This window comes from Corythoichthys intestinalis, chromosome 11 (assembly GCF_030265065.1).
Source record: "Corythoichthys intestinalis isolate RoL2023-P3 chromosome 11, ASM3026506v1, whole genome shotgun sequence".
In the NCBI taxonomy this organism is placed as follows: Eukaryota; Metazoa; Chordata; class Actinopteri; order Syngnathiformes; family Syngnathidae; genus Corythoichthys; species Corythoichthys intestinalis.
This window is the reverse complement of record NC_080405.1, coordinates 28,684,072-28,704,210: the sequence shown is the minus strand read 5'-3', so window position 1 is coordinate 28,704,210 and position 20,139 is coordinate 28,684,072. Positions and strand designations below refer to the sequence as shown.

The window sequence follows — 20,139 nt, the reverse complement described above, 5'->3', positions numbered from 1 at the left end:
TTATTACTTTGTCAGGACCCAAGCACTGAGCCGGGTGTTTCCTAGTTGTGACGTCACGCACACAATATGCTAGTTTCGAGGATCTTGGACCCCAGTCGTTTTAGCTTTACAATCGATCCAAATTTCTATCATTTTCTTGGTGTTGCAATGTGTGTAATTACACGAAGTGGCATGATATGAATCCAAAAGGCATGCGTTTATGGATAAATGATGGAATATTAGAATTTCCTCAGGTGTTTTAATACTCTTTAAAATAAAAACCTAGCCATTAAAATGTTGTCTATAAAAGTTGGAAAGGAATAAAACAAACAACAGAAATGAACGAAACGAGCAAGAATCCTTCAAAGTATTTCATTATGGGTCCAAACTATTTGTCCAACAAATCATGTGACTAGCACCTTAGCAACAGTATTTTCCTTTGCTTAGCCAAATCTACACCTGAGTGAACAGTGTCAAGATGTATATACAGTATACTGTATATACACAGTCCAGCCCAAAAGTTTGGACACACCTCAATCAAAGCAATACAAATGATGGTCCCAACCCCATTGAAAAGGCAACAAATTAACAAATTCCACTTATTAACCTGATAAGGAATACCTGTAAAGTGAAAACCTTTTCAGGTGCCTGCATCTTGAAGCTTATTGAGAGAGTGACATAAGTGTGCAAAAGAGTAATAAGAGCAAAGTGTGGATGCTTTGAGAAAGTAGAACATAAAATCTGTTTTCAGTTATTTCGCTTTTTTTGCCAAGTACATAATTCCACATGTTCATTCATAGTTGGATATCTTCAGTCAGAATTTACAATGTAAATAGTAGTGGGAAAATATGTTTTAATGGTTCTGCATACAGTTAACATTTATGCTTTCCAAATAGTTAGTCACCTGATAGGATAATTTCTGTCTGGTCAGCCTTTCCTTTGTCCTGGTCCATTTGCCCCCCATGTAGTCTATGTATTCTATTCTGTGTTCTATGTTGCCCTCCTGCCCCTCCCATCATATTGTTTGCCCCTGAATAAAGAAGGTTGCTATCACAGCAGCAGGGGGAGCAGCTACCTACCTCCACAAAAGCTACATCGACTTCCTGCGTGTTCTTTTTAGCCAAGCTAGGTGTAAATAAAGCTAGCTTCAAATCTAACAATATAGAAAACGCACAAATGATGAAGTGTGTCCGAAGTTTTACTTTTGTTTCAGGGTCATCAACATGTTTTGCACCCCGCCCCCCCACCTCCCACAAAATTCATACTCCGCCTATGGTTACAAACTGGAACTATAAAAATGTACGTAAAGGCTGGTTACGAACTGTAGAAATGCTGGCTGTCTTGTAACCTGTAGGCATTGGTTCTAGTTGTTCGCACTGTGCTGTAATTCCAACTGGTTCATGGAATTGGATGTGGAATTTTTAGCGGTCGACAGTGTTTTTGAGCCAGCACAAAGTGCAACACACAGAGACATTTTTGTCATCTTTACTGGACAAAAATGTGAAGTAATGGCTGTATAATGCAGTAAGAATATGCAGGTGTTTGTGGTATCTCTCCTGCCCCTTTCATTGTTTACGTCTTGCCGAAGTAGTTGGACTATGTCGTTTTGGGCGTAGACTCCCAGCGCTCTCTTGGCATTGTAATGTACGTAACCCATTTTTTTGGTGCTTTTTTTTCTTCATTCCACATACATTATGAGGCAATCACAAAATAGGAACGCACAGACAGTAAGGAAACTAACTTTAATCAGATTACTGGTTTGGAAAAATGAACTCATTAGATTGCTCGTTACTGAAAGAAAGTAATCAGATTACAGTAACGCGTTACTAAGTAATGCATTAGTGACAACACTGATTCCTACACACTGCTTTTATTAATGCGTTGTTATAATTTTGCAAACTTTAACCTTTGCTGTCTCTGGGTAAATATTTTTGTATCTTATATTTGCACTTGCATATTTTTTGTCATCATATTGAATCTTTATCTTGTATATGTGGATAACTGGAGTTTCAAATCCCATGTTGTTGTCAAGGCAATGCAATGACAAATAAAGACTATTGTATTGTATTCTGTTCTAATCTATTCAATTCACATACTGTATGAGAAATAGAACAATAGTGCAGCACCTTTACTTTTGAGTCTTTCGCAATACAAGTGAGTTTTCTGTCTTGAGGTACGAGAAAAAAATTGGTACCAGTGTACTTGTACACTCTCACTAGATTCACAAAATCTCGTTACTAACAGTTTGTACTGGTACCCTTGTATTGGAAAGTCCAAGCCGAATCTTTTAGTTTTTCTCAGGTCGCACATCATCACCAGTGGCGGACTTGGCAATTTTGGGGCCTAAGGCGAACATATCCAGGGGCCCTTTTCATGGGTCAGGGGTTAAAAAGGTGAGATGGGTGTGGAGGAAATATGTTCCAGTACACTAGGGCTGTCCTATACGACAAATCTTCTCCTGATTAGTCAGCCAACTAGTTTAACAATTAGTCGACTAATCTAATAATTTTCTTTTTTTTTTTACTAATTTAGCAATGAAATTTTTGTTGACACTTATTAATTTACAAAACCATTTTGGAACACTTAAATTCTTTATTAAAGTACAAATAATCATGTAAATAACAATAATTAATCACAACTAAACAATGAGGTTAAATGCTGATAGCATAGTGCAAAACAATGGAAAGTAAACAGATTCAGAAAATTGCCTTTTCCTTTGCAACATTATTCAAAACCATTCTTAAAAAAAAATCTAGCATTATTATTATGTATACTACTATATGTAATAGTAGTATAATAATTATAATAATTATTCATTGCCAATCATATTTGTCATAAAGAGTGTCATTTGAAAGCTATTCTTAGTGTAGAATCTGTATTCTGTAGTATTTACTCAACATATTATAATAATTATTCTGAAGTATGTGGGTTTAACTCCAGAAATCGTTATTTATATGGCGAACATGACGTGCTTTTAGTTTGAAATGTTCACCGGAGGTACGTTCGCTAAACCGCTAACCGAAAGCTTTGCACTCCATAAAAAAACATTCTTCGTCATTGCTTGTGGTGTCACTAATAGATTTAATTTTTAGCAAATGCCGTTAACCAGCTGTTGAGTGTTATTGTATGACTGATTGGAACTGTACTGCATTGTTTCGCCACAGGGTGTGCTGTCGTGTATTTTATGTTCGGTGTGAAGAAGAAGAAGAAAGTTAAAAGAGGCATAAGCGGCCTCTGGCCTGTTCTCAACTTCTCCCTCACTGCACTTTGGCTTTCGTGGAGAGCACGATCGCTCATGTGTTCAAAATAAACGATAGCCGACGTGCAAAGTAGCAAGTGAGCTGTAAAAATAGCGAGCTTAGTGGGGTGAAAAACGCAGGAGAGCTAAGTGAAGCGAACGAACAGCTAAGCGATGCTAAACGGAGCTAAGCGAAGCTAAACGGCGCTAAATGAAGCGACTGATACTCAGTCCATCGTCGTGGAACAGTCCATTGTAGTGCGTGTGTGTGTGGGAGAGATCATATAAATGCAGCATTCAAATGGCTTTCTTTTTTGTTTTGTTATTTGTTTGTTTTGTATGCTGACATAATTATACATGACGAATAGCTGGGGGAGCTGCTGGCTCCGGTGGCCCAAGCCCTTGCTTGTTGGGGCAAGGGCAGCTGGTTGGGGGCCGCCTATTGGTTGGGGGCCTAGGGCGATCGCCTACTTTGCCTGAATAGAAGATCCGCCTATGATCATCACAAATCCGCAAGTGCTCACCCGGGACTGGACGGTTTTAAGGAGCAATACTGCCTCCTTGTACTGGCTGGCCGCTTCCCTGTACTGCCGTTGCTTGACCAGCGCATTGCCCCGCGCGTGGAGGAGGGGCACCGTGCTTAGCTTCTCATCCTTCTCCATCATCCAAGACTCCCTGTGATAGGACATGGGGTCCCCCACCTGGAATATCAAGGAGGGGAAACTTACGTTAATAATCGCACAGTGTTTTTGCTTTCAATTTAACATTCAAAAATAGATAACAAAGGTTGTTTGTTGTCTTGTAGATGCTGTTGGAAAACTACTATTGTTTTCCAGGTATGTCGTCTACCGTGATTTTTATTACTTTTTCTTCCTGGATGAACCCACCACTGAATAAAACAGTGGAAGAGATGACAAGGAAATGCTAAAGAGGAACACACAATTGTCTGCTCAAACATGATAAGCATTGTGAAACTTTTGTTTTGGATGCTGCTGCTGTTGGACCCCTGGTGGGTTGACTTCAAAGCATAGAGTTTGAAGGCAGATAGTGGCGGGGGTTCACTTTTCATCGTCAGTGATTGGTGATGTGGTGTCTCATGCAGAAAAGAGCTGGATGAATGATTCGTATGTTGAAGTGGGAAAGAGATCATGGCGACCTGAGAAAATGCTCAGCTAGGAGTCTTTTTTTCCTCTATTTTGGAGGATAGAGGTGTGATCACAACTTCACACACTTTGTTAAAAAGTTGCAATTTATCATTCATTCTATGTCATTGACATTGAACAATCGCTACATGTCCTCTCAGTCCAAATAGATTGGGCGTCTATTGCCGTCAGTAGCAGCCAATGACTTAAATGGCAGAGAAACTCCAAAATTGGTTTCGAAATTATAAATGTTTTTTTTTTCTTCATTGTTGTGTGGGGCAGAAACCTTTTTAATTATTTTTATTTGTTTGTGATTTCAATGAAATTAGTCACTTTTTTTTTACCATTATATTAAGATTTATTATTTTATAACATTGTTCTACTTTGTTATATTTGTTATATATATTTGTTATTAAAGATGCACCGATACCGATACTAGTATCGGCAGGGGGCGCCGATCCGGCCCGAAATGGTGGTATCGGTATCGGCGAGTACCAACAAAGACGGCGCCGATACCATTTACCGGTCCATTATTATAACATTTGACCACAGCCTTTTTCTCCTCCTGGCGCTCACTACACTCTGTCTCTGTGTTGTGTGATGACACGTGAACACCAAGCAGCTATCGCTATTGGCCTGCTCCAGACCAATGAGAGCGGGCCAATAGCCACTCCGGACCAATCAAAAGGGGGCTTTTTCATATGGACGAAAAACAAACCAGGAAATATGGCGGCGGTCGGGAAATATTTCCAAATAGAAATCCCGTCGATTAAAATCAATGGCTGCATGCAAGATTTGCGGCCTGAAAGTTTGGAGATGTGGAGTTAAATCGGCCAGTTTCAATACCTCGAACTTGATAAAACATTTGAAGACGAAACGTGAACGAACACAACGAGTTTGAGCCTGCAAGAGCAGGACTGCTATCCAGAGGAAGAAGGCCGCTGGACCGGAGCAACAATCTCTGGTCAGTTCACTTCGTCTACTTTACTTTTATTGTCTTTTACTGAAAGAAATGCCGCAGTAATTTGGGAAGTGTTTCCAAAGTAGGGTTGCCACCTTTCAGAAATAGAAATAAGGGACTCCCACCTCCCGAAAAAAAGGAGAGACGGGATGCTGTGGTCAATTATTATTGCTTATAATTGTTAGCGTCCACAAAAGCGGAAACAAGGTTGAACCTCGAAGCAGACAACAAGCAGGGGATACATAAAAGGGTTTAATGATTGCAAACAAAAAATAACACGCGATCGCGGGATAGTAGAAATAACAAAAGGAGTCCGTGACAGCAGGTCGACGGACAAACTCGAAGGTTAACTAGAAGGTTAACTAAGACGATAGGCAGCGGTTACAAATGAGAGCAGCACACTAACAGAAAAACCCAATGCAGGGGCGTAACAAGCAAATGTAGTGAGATTATTGTGCCAGATGTCAAATAGCGATCAGCAAGGCAAATATCTCGGCAGCCTTCTCTGAGATCACCCGTGCTTAAATGCTGCGTTGATGAGCCTGCATTGGATTCAAGTGCGATGTCAGGAACGCCCCCACTACCAGCCCAGCAACAAAACACAATCTAACCAGCAGCAGAATGTGACAATAATTTCATGAAAGTTGCACTGTTTGGACTTTGAGAGGTTTAAAAAAGTTTATTCAGTTCATTCAGAGTTTATTATTATGAATTTATTTTTACTTTCTTACTGTTGGGCTAGTATTATACATGTTTTATTAATTTCACAAATTTAGCACTATTTTGGCCTTTGAGAGCGGAAGGTTTATTCAACTATTGTCTACTAGGGTTTAGTGTACTTTTTCCTATTTTGCAAATGTAAGCAACAGCCTGACAAAGCCTTGATAGCAATGATTTCACATCCAATTATGTAGCCCTTTGGGAAAAAAAAAAAAATTAAGGAAAAAAAAAATATATATATATATATATATATTAGGGCTGTCAAACGATTAAAAATTTTAATCGAGTTAATTACAGCTTAAAAATTAATTAATCGCAATTAATCGCAATTCAAACCATCTATAAAATATGCCATATTTTTCTGTAAATTATTGTTGAAATGGAAAGATAAGACACAAGATGGATATATACATTCAACATACGGTACATAAGGACTATTTTTTTATTATAACAATAAATCAACAAGATGGCATTAACATTAACATTCTGTTAAAGCGATCCATGGATAGAAAGACTTGTAGTTCTTAAAAGAAAAATGTTAGTACAAGTTAGAGAAATTTTATATTAAAACCCCTCTTAATGTTTTCGTTTTAATAAAATTTGTAAAATTTTCAATCAAAAAATAAACTAGTAGCCCGCCATTGCTGATGTCAATAATTACTTACTCAATGCTCATGGATGCCTATGAAATCAGTCGCACCCAAGCGCCAGCAGAGGGCGGCAAAACTCCATAAAACACAACAAGTGAGCGTTTCAATGTGTACTGTCATTTAAAACTCTCTGAGCGGGGCATCTGCGTTAATTGCGTCAAATATTTTAACGTGATTAATTTAAAAAAATAATTAACGCCCGTTAACGCGATAATTTTGACAGCCCTAATATATATATATATATATATATATATATATAATTGTGAAATATTGTATTTTGTTGAACAAAAAATTATTAATGTTGTTAAAATCATGCTGTCGTTTAATTAAAATGATTACAATTTTCATTTTATTCAATTTAGATTTTTTTTTAAACTGTCATTTTCATAAAATTGTTAATATTGTTTTTGCTGAATTTTACTAAAGTTATTTATTTGTTTAATATTTATACTATATATTTGTAATAATTTATTAGTATATATTTTCACATTATTTTTCCATTGAAATGTGATGATTACACCTCATTTTATTACAAATGTTTACACCTTTACCTACTCAATTTTTATTTTTTATTTTTTTTTGGGGGGGGGGGGGGCGCTTTCACAGTTCACACTAGACCAAGAGGACCAGGGTCAGGTTGGAGAGTTACCTTGCAGCAACACTTGCAAATGAGTTGAAAAAGTTCAGCATTCACACTGCACTAAACGAACTTTCCGAGTAGTATCACATCGACGAAAGGCGCACTTCAATGATTGGACAAAGAGAAAAGGGAATACCTCCCTCCTGGGAGGGGAGAGAGCGTGGAGCGTCACAGCGTGGTGCTGTGATACTGCACGTAATATAGCTTAGAAGTATGTTTACATGTTAAACTTTCTATAGGATTTTTTAATTACTGTCTTTTATTTTGCAATGATAATATAACCGTGCATCTGTATGTGTCAATTTTTTGTCAGTATATATTATATTTTTATATTTTTGGAGTATATAAAAAATGCATAGGGGAAAATTAAACCACGAAAGGAAACCCGAGTGGTACCCCAAGTCATTCAGTCGCTTTCACTTTTGTGACTTTTTGGATCATCAAATTGTCGCCACTTCCATTAGCGCGAGACTCTGAAACGGTCGCCCCGAGAGGCTCCGTCTGTCTTGGCCAATCACTCTCACACGGTACATTCAGCAACGCATGCAAAACAGAATCTCCACATTATAACCTAATTTTGTGTATCAAATGCAACTGATTAACGAACCACAAAAACATTTGGCCATGGCTAATCATCTGTCATTTTGCCATTGTTGATTTTGAATAGCGTCCGCGCTATACTGCCCTACATGTACCGTCACAGCCTAGAGCATCACAGCTCCATGCTGTAACGCTGCACATTAAGTAGCAAAAGCTCACCCTTCTCCGGTTGCATTCACATGTGACCCATAACAAAGCAAAATTGAAGTTGAGATTTTGTTCATGTCTTATCATATCTCTGAGAAGTGAATCCGCAAAAAACGAGACGAGGGTTTTTTTTCAGTTTTCTCAAATTTGTCTCGTGAGAAGTAAGTCTCACAGGGAGCATTACATGGGAAGGTCTTGAGAACAATTTCTCAAAAATGTCTCACATTTGTCTGTTTTCAAGATCTCACCAAAAGACAACTATGTTATATTTTTTTTTATCTCAAATGTCTCAATTTGATCTACTTACTTGGACTCACTATCTCAGTCATGTCTCAATGAAAGATATGGATAAGCAAAGTATTTTATTTCATAAATGTTCCTCAAAGGTGCAAATTTTTCTGATCTGTGCCGGTTACAAATATTTCTCAATTTGATCTCCTTCCAGTCTATAATTGCTCATTTTAGGTCCTCAAGATTCTTTCATCTTATGAAAAGACTAGTGTCTGCCATGACATGTCCAATCGAATCCTAATTATAATCTTGTGCCAAAATCTGAGAATATAATTAGGCAACTAATTCAATAACATATCTGGTTCATTTAAACAATGTAAAAATTAGAGATGTGACCGAAAATTCAGCGCCGAAAACTATCGGCTAAAAATAGCTAATAATGCATTATCGGTTTTCGTTTTTAATGACCGAAAGTTAACCACCGAATAGTGTGAAGAACTTTAGTCCTTTTGGGATTACGTAATCAGAACTAGCTGAGAAGTAGCACGCTGGCTGACGCTGTCTCGCTAAATTTACTGGCTCACAGCCAACATGTCCGCATTTTGGAAGTATTCTGAAGTCATAAAGAAATATATAAATTATTAACTGAAGGAAAATAAAATAAATTTGCTTCATCACTGCTACATGCTCCTTCTGAAGTTGCTTCCAATGGATGTCCCGCATTACATAGGGTAAAGTTTATTTGAGCCCATGCATGGCTCAGTGGTAGAGTAGTTGTTCCCTAATTCAGACATTGTGAGTACAATTCTCCGTCCTGATGAACTCGTCTAAGTATCCTTGAGCAAGACCCTGAACCCCACGTTGCTCCTGGTGCTGCGTCACTAGTAGGTTGATGAGGATATAGTGTTAAAGCACTTTGAGTGCCTAATAGGTGGAAAGGCGCGATATAACTCTTCTCAAATATTGCTCAAATCTGTTTTTCTAAAATCAATCTAATTTGTTTTAATTATGTCTTTGCTCATTTTGACTCATCCCTTGCTCCTAACGGTACCCTTAGGAGTACAAACTCAGAAACAAATAAGCAGAGAATGAGATAAATTTGCGATGATCAAATTCGTCTCATGAGACGAGATTAAGCAACAGATGGGCAGCTAATTTTTGCTATGGAGAAGCAGGGTGCGCGGGACCCACAATTTTTAAGCGGACCATAGTTCTGTTTTTTGTTCCGAACTACAGTTCAGATGCGCGTTCACAATTACAAAATGAAGCGTACAATCTGAGGAAATAGAAGTCTGTTCCGTTTAAAACGGAACAAACAGTGTTAGTGTGAAAGCGCCCTTTACTTCTTTTTATTCTGTTATTATTTATATTTTTATTAAATCAATTTTTTTCTAAGTCTTTGTAACCTAAAAATGTAACATTTTATTTGCATTTTTACGATTTCATTGAATTTTGTTTGAAAAAAAAATAATTTGACAGTTCCATGTCTGCAAACCCAGCGGGGATTGTAAACATTCCCTCTCTTTCTTGAACCATATGATCATTTTTGTTGTCACCTGGAGCAGTTCCATGATGAAGATGAGAGGCTGCGGTGTTCTCATAAGCTCATCCAGCTCCGGGAATCCAGTGGAGTGATAGTGGAAGAGGTTCCCCATTCCACACATGTGCCTCTGGCCCTCCAGGGGATCTTTGCCTTGAGCAATCAGCCGCATTCCCTTTGACACAATGGGGTACAAACCTGTGTGCTGAAAATAAAAGAAGCTTCATTTAGTGCGGCGTTAGGTGATGCCTCGCACATCAATGTGAGCCGCACGCTGCCACTTACAACAGCATCGCACCAGAACTCGGCCACCTCCCCTACACGCATGGACGTGAGCAGCGTCTCCCACACTTCCAACTTGAACATCTTCCCCACAAAGATCTCGGCCGGCCTGCCGGCCAGTCGGCTATCATCCACCACCGTGCGCTCAAAGTTGTCCAACAGCGTCTGAAAATGGAAAACCAGCTGGCATGCCGGCCAACAACATATCACAGTTAATGGTGTTGTCATACAACAGCACAGAAATTCCAAGCAAAGCCTAGATGGCTTACAAACCAGCTGATGAAACGTATTTCATATTTAACACAAAGCAAATATAAGGTAGTAATTACCAAAAAGGTGCGACTTCTTCAGAAAATGATCACACTAATTTATTTTGCGGGTCACTTCATAATTACGGCTTCTTTCGAAAGACAGTTATGTCAGCCAAATAGCTCTGCACCGATTCATTGACTAATATACATTACAACTACCGTATTTTTCGGACTATAAGTCGCACCTGAGTATAAGTTGCACCAGCCATGAAATGCCCAACGAAGAGGAAAAAAACATATATAAGTCGCACCGGAGTATAAGCCGCATTTTTGGTGGAAATTTACTTGATAAAATCCAACACATAGAACAGATACAGTATGTCATCTTGAAAGGCAATTCAAAATAAAAATACAATAGAGAACAACATGCTGAACAAGTGTTGTACAGTATGATGTTACATGATGCATGAACAACAAAATGCGAACGTTGCCGGCATGTTAACGTAACATACTGTAGCTATTAAGAGTTATTCAGATACAGTGTATCACAAAAGTTAGTACACCCTCGCATTTCTGCAGATATTTAAGTATATGGCGGAAAACACTCAGCTGACTTGAAGTTCTGCTCTGAGACCCCCAATTTAGCCAACTTTCAAAATGGTCCGATATGCAAGTGTGATACATCACTGGAAAGTTTAAAATCTCATTTTTTTGGGGGAAAAGAATTTTTGAGCAGGAGGGCATTTAAAAAAAAAAAAAAGAAAAAGTTTTTTAAACAGTAAAACCCTATCTGGAGGTGCAGAGAGCGAGAGCAGAATTACAGACGCCATGACTTTAACGAGATATTATCGCGTACTTACCTTGTTTTGATCCAAAAGCTCCATGTAGCATGTATCACTGAGTGTCAAGGCGCAGCTGTGTATAGCCACAGCTGGATTTGGGGGGGATTTTATGGGTGAAACATGGTATTATAACAAGGGTCGCGACGCAGAAATTGCAGACATCAAGGAGTAGTCGAGATTGGCTTTTTCATATACTGTATTTACCGTTTTAAATATTTTTTTCAAATTGTTTTTTGTTTGGAACGATTATTTATCATCTAACATATCGGAGAAAATGCAACAGTAACAAAAAATACTATTAAGCGATAGTTATGAGGTAGATATCCGTGACTTTTTTACAGACGCCATTTTTTTCATTGTGACATAATTTGTTTAAAAGTTGTGAATATGTGTTGTTGTAAAATACAGTGGGGAGAACAAGTATTTGATACACTGCCAATGGGTTTTCCCATTGGCAGTGAATCAAATACTGTATGTGAGTGAATCAATTTTTAAAGTCGTTTTTTTTTTTTTTTTTTTTTTTAAACGAAATATGAGCCATCAATTCATGATTCTAAGCTAAAAACGACAAACATTTTGAATAACAAATATAATTAATTACCTTCGTTTTATGGCTGGGTTGAAACAAAAGCGGTTGTGCGACGTCTGTATACGAGGGTTTTCAGGGTAAAACGGACAAATTAAAAATAGTTCGGCGGCTTAATGCGCCATGAATCTGCTATGGCAGCATATAGACATATTGTTCTATCAAACACAACAGTTGTTTTGTCTTAAAATACAACAGTTTCTTTTAAAGAGGAATGCAAGAGCAGAGACTGCTTTTTCAGTCTTGTCTGTTTTCCGCCATATCTTTTCATGGGACAACCCTGACAAAATGGCACTTTGACACAATGAAAAGTAGTCTGTGTGCAGCTTATATAATACAGTTAATTTATTTTCCCCTCAAAATAACTCAAAATATAGCCATTAATATCTAAACCCCTGGAAACAAAAGAGAGTACACCGCATGGGAACTACGTACATCTCTAAATGTCCAAATTGAGTACTGCTTGTCATTTTCCCTCCAAAATGTCGTGAGACTTGTTAAAGGAGTGTTGTCAGCATTGCTGCATAGATTAAAGAGGTTGGGGATCAGTCTGTTAGTGCTCAGACCATACGGCGTACTCTACATCAAATTGGTGTGCATGGCTGTCACCCCAGGAGGAAGCCTCTTCTGAAGACGGTACACAAGAAAGCCGGCAAACAGTTTGCTGAAGACATGTCAACAACGCACATGGATTACTGGAACCATGTCCTATGGTCTGATGAAACAAAGATTAATTTGATTGGTTCCGATGGTCTCAAGCATGTGTGGCAGCGACCAGGTGAGTAATACAAAGATAAGTGTGTCATGCCTACAGTCAAGCATGGTGGTAGGAATGACCCCCACCACCACCTCTTCAATCTCTGCAGCAATGCTGACAGCACTCCAGTAACGCGTCACATGACATTTTGGAGGGAAAATGACAAGCAGTACTCAATTAGGACATTTAGGAATGTATGTAGTTCCCATGCGGTGTACTCACTTTTGTTGCCAGGGGCTTAGATACTAATGGCTATATTTTGAGTTATTTTGAGGGGAAAATCAATCAACTCTATTATATAAGCTGCACACAGACTACTTTTCATTGTGTCAAAGTGTCATTTTGCCAGTGTTGTCCCATGAAAAGATATATTTAAATATCTGCAGAAATGCGAGGGTTGTACTCACTTTTGTGATACACTGTAACTACAGCATAAAGAACATGCTAAAAAGTTTACCAAACCATCAGTGTCACTCCAAAACACCAAGATAACATGTGAAATAATATAATAATGTGTTAATAATTTCACACATAAGTCGCTCCAGAGTATACTGTAAGTCGCACCCCCAGCCAAACTATAAAAAAAAACTGCGATTTATAGTCCGAAAAATCCGGTAATTAATAAACAAATGAATTGACAACAACAAAGCTGCACCTGAATATAAGGCGCACCCACCAAATTTTAGAGGAAAATATTTGTTCATATATAAACCACACCGGAGTATACTGTATTTTAATAGTTTACCTTGCATTAAGGGATATTTACAGCAAAACATATGCAGCCCATTACTTTATAAAAATGCATAAATAATACGCAATGGACTATAAGAAACAGGGTTACGACTGGGGTGGAAAGTTAGCGGTTTGTAGTCGAGGGCCACACAAAGTGACGTGGTGGGCCTTGAGTTCGAAATCTACTTGTAAAATGCAGTTATAACTGTGTTTACCATAGGAAAGTCCTAGCAGGTAGGTCACAAGCACACACACACACACACACACACACACACACACACGCATCCACACACAGGAATGGAAATCCATGCTGGCACTGTCATGGAAAATGTTTGTCAGTGTGTTCAGGCTCAGTGCCAAACGCTGGATGTGACCAGAATGAGGACAACTACATCAAAAAAGAAGGGAGGGGCACGCCAAAAACACCCCACACCCTGAGAGACAAACACAGAACGGCTGCCATTAAACGTGTCGTAATTTGCTTGACCAAATGTTCACTGGAGTGTGAATGCCAAGACACCAAATAGTTCCCTCACGTCGTGAATATTTCAACACCAGCTAAGTGAAGGCAAATAAATGCAGCGCAGCACAACATGGTTGATGTAAAGCTGTTTTTGGTCTAACGTTTATTATATACAGTGGGGCAAATAAGTATTTAGTCAACCACCAACTGTGCAAGTTCTCCTACTTGAAAAGAGAGGTCTGTAATTGTCAACATGGGTAAACCTCAACCATGAGAGACAGAATGTGGGGGAAAAAAACAGATAATCACATTGTTTGATTTTTGAAGAATTTATTTCCAAATTAGAGTGGAAAATAAGTATTTGGTCACCTACAAACAAGCAAGATTGCTGGCTGTCAAAGAGGTCTAACTTCTAACGAGGTCTAACGCGGCTCCACTCGTTACCTATATTAATGGCACCTGTTTTAACTCATTATCGGTACAAAAGACACCTGTCCACAACATCAGTCAGTCACACTCCGAACTCCACTATGGCCAAGACCAAAGAGCTGTCGAAGGACACCAGAGACAAAATTGTAGATCTACACCAGGCTGGGAAGACTGAATCTGCAATAGGTAAAACGCTAGGTGTAAAGAAATCAACTGTGGAAGCAATTATTTGAAAATGGAAGACATACAACACCAGTGATAATCTCCCTCGATCTGGGGCTCCATGCAAGATCTCACCCCGTGGCATCAAAATGATAACAAGAACGGTGAGCAAAAATCCCAGAACCACACGGGGGGACCTAGTGAATGACCTAAAGAGAACTGGGACCACAGTAACAAAGGCTACTATCAGTAACACAATGCGCCGCCAGGGACTCAAATCCTGCACTGCCAGATGTGTCCCCCTGCTGAAGAAAGTACATGTCCAGGCCCGTCTGTGGTTCGCTAGAGAGCATTTGGATGATCCAGAAGACGACTGGGAGAATGTGTTATGGTCAGATGAAATCAAAATAGAACTTTTTGGTAGAAACACAGGTTCTCGTGTTTGGAGGAGAAAGAATACTGAATTGCATCCGAAGAACACCATACCCACTCTGAAGCATTGGGGTGGAAACATCATGCTTTGGGGCTGTTTTTCTGCAAAGGGACCAGGACGACTGATCTGTGTAAAGGAAAGAAGGAATGGGGCCATGTATCGAGAGATTTTGAGTGAAAATCTCCTTCCATCAGCAAGGGCATTGAAGATGAGACGTGGCTGGGTCTTTTAGCATGACAGTGATCCCAAACACACAGCCAGGGCAACAAAGGAGTGCCTTCGTAAGAAGCATTTCAAGGTCCTGGAGTGGCCTAGCCAGTCTCCAGATCTCAATACCATAGAAAATCTGTGGTGGGAGTTGAAAGTCCGTGTTGTCCAACGACAGCCCCAAAATATCACTGCTCTAGAGGAGATCTGCATGGAGGAATGGGCCAAAATACCAGCAACAGTGTGTGAAAAGCTTGTGAAGAGTTACAGAAAATGTTCGGCCTCCATTATTGCCAGCAAAGGGTACATAACAAAGTATTGAGATGAACTTTTGGTATTGACCAAATACTTATTTTCCACCATGATTTGCAAATAAATTCTTTAAAAATCAAACAATGTGATTTTCTGGGGGTTTTTTTGTTCCACATTCTGTCTCTCATGGTTGAGGTTTACCCATGTTGACAATTACAGGCCTCTCTAATATTTTCAAGTGGGACAACTTGCACAATTAGTGGTTGACTAAATACTTATTTGCCCCACTGTATTTGCTTATTTTACTGCTTTTTCTATAAGGCTTCAAGATGTATTGAGATTATTGTTTTTTTGGGTGGTGTTTAGAGACCCAAAAACTGTTGGGTTCCAGGGTTTCCCTCAGGAAACTTCCAAAGGATGGTAGTAGAAGCCCACCATTTTTGGGCAAAAAAATAAAATAAAAATGTTAATTCCTTGGCAGCCATTGACAATGCTCCCAGTCAAAATGGATTGGACGTCTAGTGCAATCACAGAAAGGGCACTCAGTTAAACCCCTTCAGACCTGAGCATGCTGCTGAAGGACATGACGCATACGCGTCTCTAAATCAATAAATACACTGAATTTAGTTGCTATTGCCAGTTCTGGGAGATTATTGGGCGAACCTCCACTCATCTGAATCAAATCATGAGGTTTAGCACACCTTCTTTGCTATTTTTGGCTCTTTGAAAATGGCTGAGACAAAACGCAACTTCAAAATGGCAAACGTAAATGCTCGTTTCTCATCAAAAACAATGTAAAATTAACATTAAAAGTAACCAATATAAGCATGAAATATCCCCGACCAAAAAAATTATACTTTGTTCTGGTATTTGAGGAGAGTAAAAATCAACAGATTTTTTTTTTTTTTTTTTTTTTTTTTTGCCCAGCAGAAAAAAATGCGGAGCTGAAGGAGTTAAATGAATTAGATGTCTAACATTGTTACCGATCTTCAATGAGTTTTTATTACATCTGACGATTATGTGTTTTTATAAGCCATTTAACAATACTTTAGAGTAATCCGTTCCAGGACCTGGTTTGTAAGTCGAAATGCTCGTATGTCGAGCGGGATTTTCCCATAAGAATACATTAGAATTCGATTAATTCATTCCACAAACCATGCCCAAAAACCTACACTAAATCCCTAATAAATACTAATTTGTAATAAGCAAAAAAAAATTACACATGGCAAAACCAAAAAATTATAAATACATATCGTAATAATAATATTAATAATTTAATGTAACGAATCGCGTTATAATGTGGCGGTTTGTATTTTGCATGCTGTTCCTAAACACACGGTGTGACTGATAAGAGTGTGAGAGAGGTGCAGAAGTGTGGGAAGTATGGAGTTAGATTTGTGTCTAAATGATTTGTACTTGTATTTACACTCCATAGGGAAGTTTTTACTTTTTCTTTTCATGTTCTGTTGTTGTTGTCATCGGCTACGGCGGACAGTAACTGTGTTGTGTTGTGTTGCAGTTCTGAAATAAATTATTAAAAACCTGACCAAGCTAGCGACTTCCTTGCCGATGTAACAATAATAATAATTGTGACCTTAACTTATAAAAGACTGGCGAACGGGGGTCAGAGGAGGACCGTCAAGATCGTAGACATATTCCGGCCGTATTGTCGAGCCAATTCACTAAAGCGCACGCCACGCTCATATTTTTCTATCATTTCCATCTTACAGTAATTTCAATGGTAAACCTTTCCTTTTTTTTCACCACCTGCATTAACCTTCTTGGGACCAATGTTGATTAGCTCACAAGAAAATCCGCTATGCTGCCGTCTTGCACGAAAACAATGAAATTGTAACGCATTTCTAAATCGTCGTATTTCGAGAATGTCGTCATATGTCGAGACAAATGAAGAGTCAAACTTTACGTCGGATGTCGCAAGGATCGTATGTCGATGCGTTCGTATGTCGAGGTACCACTTTATTTTGAAGTACAGTTTTAACAATTACAAAAGCAATGCAATTCAGTGCAATGGCAGAGAGCTGGTTCACATATCAACCATAATATGTTTGTTGCGCTTTCAACTGAGTAACCAGACGTGGTAAAATGCAGTATAAATATATACGTTTTATAATTTCTTATGTAGCATTGTTTAAGACTCGCGACAGAGGCAATGAAAGCCTGGCAACGGGCCAGGCTTAAGAAGTACTGCGGAAAACCCTGGAGTTCTATTCACTATACAGTGGTACCTAGACATTCATTCATTAATTCATTTTCCATGCCGCTTTTAAGACGTAAAATTTGACTCGTCATCGGTCTCAAGCATATGACAAAATGATCGAGATACGACGATTTACGACAGCGTCGCAATTTCATTGTTTTGTCGCAAGGCAGCAGCATGGCTGATTTTCTTGTGAGACAAATCATCATGGGTCGCAAGAAGGTTAGTGCAGGTGTTCATAGGGGTGAAAAAAGGAAGAAGGTGACACTTACCATTGAAACAAAGAAAGATATCATGGAAAAATATTAGCGAGGTGTGCAAGTGAGTCAACTGGCTAGACAATACAGCAGGAATATGTCTTTTCCACACCCGCTGTCTCCACCGACCTCCGTTCACCAGTCTCTATAAGTTAAGTTGACAATAAAAAAATGTGTTTTTATTTCCATTCCACAGTATTTATAATATATCGGATGTAAGTGGTGTAAGTTATTACTATCAAAGAACAAAGAAAAAAACAGTGTATTCTGCTGCTGGTTATTTAAAAACAAAAAAAAAGGGGGAAACTTTTTTTTTTTTTTTTGGGGGGGGGGGGGGGTTGGTTTGCATGTCGAGTCAGATTTGCCCATTAGAATACATTATAATTCGATTAATTCATTCACATCTCAAAACCTACGATAAATCCTTATTCTGTGTTTAGCAATATACAGTCGCTGAGTTACACAACACATAGTCAGTGAATAGTATTCATATATTTTCAGTTGAAGTGTACAATGCCTAAACCTGTTCGACTTCCGATGAACATCACCACTTTCCCTTGGTATCGTTGTGTAAACCACATTTTAAAAATTTTATTCTAAAAGGCTTCCCATCCTGTAAATCATGTGACTTGTACCTTGGTCCCAGGTGGGAAGTGCGGCAGTGGGCCGGTGCCTCCGGCGAGAATCTTCTTCTTAACCCCCGGATGTTTTAGAAGGTACATCTCCTCCATGGTTCTCCCGCCTTCTTCTTCTTCTTCCCGTGATCTATTTGGCCCTGAGATGAGAGCGGCGCCCGGTCGCTTGCTCTCTGACAGATGGCGGGATTAGGCCAAACCGGGCGAACTGGCCACTTTAATCGGAGCGACTAATCCCTGGCCGGTTCCTACCATTGGCTGGTGCATCCCTGGAGGAGAAGGAAGGATGAGTTCAGGTGACTTTCACTCAGCCAAAGATCCTTCCAGAACAGGACATAATCCTATTGAAGGAAAGGAAACAGACCGTAACATACTGTATGTTTTGTAACTATGTTTTGGCTTGCTCAAAACAAAATTAAAATACAGTACAATATTTGAGGACCTCCTCATTATAAATTGGTGAGCGTCTATGCTTGTTGATGCTGCTTTTTAATTTTAAGATCGTATTTTCATTTTCATGTAATACATCAACTCAATACTAGTCAGAAAATTAGAATGTCCTGTCAGATCAGCAGTCTTCCCCATGTCTGAGCCAACCTAAGACTGCCTTCTTAAAGGCTCAGGACCCTTTTGCAGGGCTTTTGAATTACACATGTGCCAACTCTGTACAAAACTGAAGCTTTTCGTAGTATTCCAAATTTTCTGAGTTTGTGGTTTAATATAGTAAACTGAAAAATAATAATCAGCAAAATTTAGTGGCGCCTCCAGAAATTTTTCATAGGGGTGGCCAAATGGGGCCACTTAAAATCTTGGTGTGGCACACCAAAGTAAAAGCCATAATTTCAGGTTTTTATTATGTTGTTGCAGTAAAAAGGCCAGAGGAAAACGATCAGAAAGACTTAAAGCAACACTTGGTAACTTTTCAGTTTTGGTCGATTTTAGCGACGCTGGTGGACAAAAGCGGTAGTGTTTTGCCTTAAGGAAGACTGCATTTCCCATGAAGACTAGCTCACACCCGCACAGTGTTGTAAAATAATCAACTCAATCTCCTGGTGGCCTGCAGATGGATTAAACAACATTTCTGTTTCCAGCGACAATGTGAAGGATGAACAGTAATAAGATTATGAATCCAGTTGCGGCTAAAAATTAGAATATGAGAGTTAGCAACCGTTTGGTTTAGTGTGGCTAATCCCCCACCTCCACCCAAACTGGTCAGCACTGATGAGTTCGGTTGAAGGGGGGCGGGGGGGCATCACGCCAGCGAGTGAATGCTGGGCAAATGTTTATTCCGTATATCATGGTAGCCTCACTTTTTTTCCTCCTCAGACAAAACTTTTTGTCTCTCCTGTTGGTCTGCCATCTTTGCAGAATTTGCTCGAAAGTGTTCGCATCGACTTCCGTCTTTATAATGAATGGGGAAAGAGGGAAGTGATGTATGCCATAAAGCAGTCAGCACATAAAAAAGGTGTCATTTAACAAGTTGTCAGTCGAGATATTATCACAAATGTTATGAAAATATTTTATAAAGGTTGAACAGTTACCTAGTGTTGCTTCAAGGACACGCCTACTGATAAAACTTTGTATTGTTATATTTAATGTTTCTAATGATTTAACGAGCAAAAAATGCATAACTGAAGCCACTACTATCTCATAATATACTGGCAAGCGGGGGGCCAACAAATTTATGGTTGCACCCCCTGAGGGGGGACCCCCTGTTGGCACCACTGGCAAGTTACAACAAGAAAATGCTTGATATATGTCAATTTGCGTGCAATGGCTCAATAA

The 20,139-nt window shown here is 39.1% G+C and overlaps 1 protein-coding gene across 1 annotated transcript in view; it reads right to left on the bottom strand.

The window, feature by feature from the left end:
* LOC130923585 (aryl-hydrocarbon-interacting protein-like 1) overlaps positions 1 to 18,508 on the bottom strand; it is a 28,463-nt gene extending 9,955 nt beyond the window's left edge. The window contains exons 1-4 of the mRNA XM_057849347.1: positions 18,355 to 18,508; positions 10,134 to 10,313; positions 9,865 to 10,053; positions 3,742 to 3,918 (exon numbers count right to left, since the gene is read on the bottom strand). Of these exons, the coding sequence (XP_057705330.1) occupies positions 3,742 to 3,918; positions 9,865 to 10,053; positions 10,134 to 10,313; positions 18,355 to 18,450 (642 nt within the window). The 5' untranslated portion in view covers positions 18,451 to 18,508. The remainder of the gene's footprint in view (positions 1 to 3,741; positions 3,919 to 9,864; positions 10,054 to 10,133; positions 10,314 to 18,354) is intronic.
* Positions 18,509 to 20,139: the final 1,631 nt, after the last annotated feature.